Source organism: Halyomorpha halys, unplaced genomic scaffold (genome assembly GCF_000696795.3).
Source record: "Halyomorpha halys isolate HHAL.00 unplaced genomic scaffold, Hhal_1.1 Scaffold431.1, whole genome shotgun sequence".
Lineage (NCBI taxonomy): Eukaryota > Metazoa > Arthropoda > Insecta > Hemiptera > Pentatomidae > Halyomorpha > Halyomorpha halys.
The window spans coordinates 491415-495511 of NW_027108145.1; the positions used below are offsets into that span (position 1 = coordinate 491415).

At 28.0% G+C, this 4097-nt stretch overlaps 1 protein-coding gene across 1 annotated transcript in view; it reads right to left on the minus strand.

The window, feature by feature from the left end:
- The window catches only part of HisT (Histamine transporter), an 81966-nt gene extending 78682 nt beyond the window's left edge, over window positions 1-3284 (minus strand). Inside the window, exon 1 of the mRNA XM_014423549.3 lies at window positions 3150-3284. Within this exon, the coding sequence (XP_014279035.1) occupies window positions 3150-3243 (94 nt within the window). The 5' untranslated portion in view covers window positions 3244-3284. The remainder of the gene's footprint in view (window positions 1-3149) is intronic.
- Window positions 3285-4097: the final 813 nt, after the last annotated feature.

Here is a 4097-nt window from a genome sequence, read left to right on the forward strand (position 1 = left end):
TTAATGAAATATGATTTCAGAAAACAGAGGACGTCTATCGATTTGCTATTTAGCCGTGTCCTTAGTTTATTCACAAAATTCCCCGAAATAGAAAATACCCTCTCACTTGCAACCGAAGTGTTATTCATACATTGAAAACCGACATTTTCTACTAAAAAACCGGTTTTCGAATTTCATAATTTTCTCCAAAAAACCAGTTTTTAAAATCAAATTTTAAAAACCGACAAACCCTAGTTAATATATCTACCCGTAGCAGATTCAAGTTTATGGTTGGACGTTTCACTGCCTGTTGGACTATTCTTAACTTGCTTTCTCTCGTGACGAACCATTCGTCTTTCCACTCTTGCCATCCAATTTCTTTGATCCAAGAAATAACATCTTTGCATGTTGACGATGTAACGACTTGACCTGTCTTTATAGCTAGTCTGCCTTTTCATTCCCGGTGATCCCACAATGACCTTGCAGCCATAAAAACCAGACCCTGCAACCCATGCTATTCAAAGCTTTCAAATACTGCTTCTATTATTATTATTAAATTACTAACTCTATTACTAATCGGTGTGTTGAAAAAAAATCTGTATCCTTGTAATTTCTTTCTGGTAGATGGCAGCAAGACTAGAAAAAATAAAGGACTCTCCTACTACCGAAACGCCGGCATAAAAGAGGTTGATTTATCAATTATAAATCAATAAATGTAATAAATAAATAATAACAATTATTTTACATTGTCTAAAAAAATACGCAACAACGTTTTCTAAATCATTTTTTTTTTCATCAGATTCATAGGTAGGATAATATTTATATTATATTAGATAAATCGACATCATTTGGGAAAAAAAACTTTGTTGAATCTTGGTCATTTTAAATTGTTATGAATTTAGTAAATAGTATTTTTTTTTTTTTTTTTTTTAAGAAAATTTATAATCAGACTAATCTATACAATATAAAGAGACGTCATTGTCTCATCCAATACCATAAATAAATTGAGTATCTTGAAGATTGAATAGCAAAAAACTGTACTGACAATGTATAGAACCACCGAATAGTTGGAGTCAATATGTTTGACTAATAAGTAATTAAATAATAAGTAAAGCAATATTAAATATTGAATCTATATTTTTATTATTATTCAAAGAGGTGTGAGGTGAATTCATAAATAAAGCATCGTCTAAAAAACAAATACAAAAAAAAAAATCCACTCGGGAAACCCCACTCTCATTTGGTATTCAGATCCCAGACGTCGGAAAATAAGCAGGTACTTCCCTGTATTTACCTTGTGTCTGATTCAGTATATCGAAAAATAATGAGAAACGATTTTAACATAAGGGCAACAGATGCCGATGTTCAAATGATATTAGGAAAAAAAATCTACTATAGAACGTGTTTGGTATGTTGTTTTTTTCATTGGCTGTTTTCAACTCATTAATCACTATCTGTGATTTATAGCAAAATTAATTCTGAATGGTAATTAATATTTTTTTTTTATATGATTGCATATATTATTTTATATATACTTTTATATAAGAATGAAAAATTCAATATAAGCTAAAATAAATATTTCTTTTAATTAAAATTTGTATTTATTGATAAGTATTACAATTTGCCACAACGTTGTTGGGAAATAGGTAATACTGATAAGTGATCACATTCATACTAAAATAAAACAACATAAGAAAAAAAAAATGAAAAAAGTTTATAAAAATAAATAAAATCTCTCACTAAAATACAAACAGGAAGCTAAAGAAAATAAACATAATCGAACTAGTCAAACTATAAAAAAATAAATAATTAAATACATCGTTTAGTTGCAATTCATTTTTAATTTCTTAAGTCATGGTAAGTGTATAGATCTTAATCTATATGATTTTTTTTTGTTGTTTTTTTTAGGTAAGATAGGCGATTTGATGTAAATTGGATGAATTTATTCCAAATATTTTGTGGTAGCTCTCCTAACAAAGAAATTTTCATTTATGGACTCACCTTATGCAAATATGTAAATAAATTTAATTATAAAAGACACTTTCATTTCATTGTATATTTTAATTTAAATGTTTTACTTTGTGTTTAAAAAAAAAAAAAAATTGATGCTATTGAAAAATAGTACAACCTGCTACACTTGAGGGGAATATTTTTTAGGTAAGTTTCCATTCATACAATATATATATACTTATGAAGAACAGTATATGTGCATACATTTATAAAAATAAGTATAACTAAATTATTAAATTAAATATAGTAAAACTTGTAATTAACTTAAAAAATGTTTATAACAGCAATAGTGTTATAAATATATACATATATAAAATTTTAAAGGTTTATTTACAATCAAACAAGAATTGATGAATTTCAAGTTGTGGTACAACGCCTCTCTAATAACTTGAGAACAGTCTGCAATTGGAAACTGGTACATGTATTTGAATTAATTTATACTGGCATTTCGTTGTAAAAAGTGCTTCTATTATTATTATTAAATTACTAACTCTATTATTAATCGGTGTGTTGAAAAAAATCTGTATCCTTGTAGTTTCTTTCTGGTAGATGACAGCAAGACTAGAAAAAATAAAGGACTCTCCTACTACCGAAACGCCGGCATAAAAGAGGTTGATTTATCAATTATAAATCAATAAATGTAATAAATCAATAATAACAATTATTTTACATTGTCTAAAAAAATGCGCAACAACGTTTTCTAAATCATTTTTTTTGCAGATCAGATTCATGGGCAGGATAATATTTATATTATATTAGATAAATCGACATCATTTGGGAAAAACAAATTTGTTGAATCTTGGTAATTTTAAATTGTTATAAATTTAGTAAATAGTATTTCTTTTTTTTTTTTTAAAGAAAATTTATGATCAGACAAAATTTATATAAGGTGATAAGTTAAAAAAAATCATAGAAGCTACATAAACAATTAATACTTGGAAGCATAATTATAAATTTGAACATTTTTCTTTTTTGTTTCTGTTTTGCAATTAATTTTACTCTATGAAGGGTTGATATGCTGAGCGAGGAGCTTAGAGAAAGCGAGCGTCACGTGATAGGAAAGTGAGAGGATAGGCCGGAGTCGTGGTGGGGGGTGACAAAGGTCACCTAGAACAAAGGTATAGAATAGTTCAGACAGACTTAAAAGAGTGACAGTGTACCTTCTACCAAGCAGTCCAAGCTGGTTCCTTTGCCTGCGCTGTTGGTGCTGTTCACTGCTGTGCTTCTCCTCCTCGTATCTACGACAGTCTCCATTGCAACTGAGCCACTGCTCTCTTATGTAACGGAGCAGAAACCACTTGAGCATATAATTGTTCGAGCGCGTAACCAATTGTCCTCGGTATTTTTATTTTTATCTTTTCATCTCTCACCAGCACAAACCTTGACATTTTTTTCTTTGTGAACTTACCGACTAGAATTGGTCTTATCTACCAACTTTGGTTAGGGATGATATTATATCCCTTTAATATAAGGTGAGTCCAAAAAGACAGATTTCTTTTCTGTAAAGAAAATCATACCTTATTATATAAGATATTTTCCCTATTCCTTAGCATGAATGTGAGGTACTAAAATCGCATTAATGGCACATTTTTTTAATAATGTGTACTTATTTTCAATTAATGCTACGTCTTAGTTTCTTATCGACTATTCCAAAAATAATTACTTATTCCGATCTACTGATTAAGGTATCATCCTTCCTCTTTCTGCATCCTCATTTTTTTAAACTTGCAATTAGACAGATTTTCTTCTTCGTATAAGAATTCCTACTTTGTGAATCAGGAATAAATATGTTTATTTTACTTTTATGTTTTTAATTTAATTTAATTGTTTATTATTTCGTATTTATTTAACTTATTTATATTTTCTGTAAATAAAGTGTGAATGAACTCTCTGACATCTCTCTGACAGCGTCCTTAAGTGAGAAAGAATCCAATATTACTCAATAAGAAATGGTTTAAAATTTGTTCAATAATTATTGTATATAATGAAGTGAAATATGTATAAGATTTTATTAAAAAATATGACATTGAATTATTTGAAAGTATTAGATATGAGAAATAAAAGAAACTTACATTAAATTTCAGTAAAAAAAAAAATACATTTAAGAT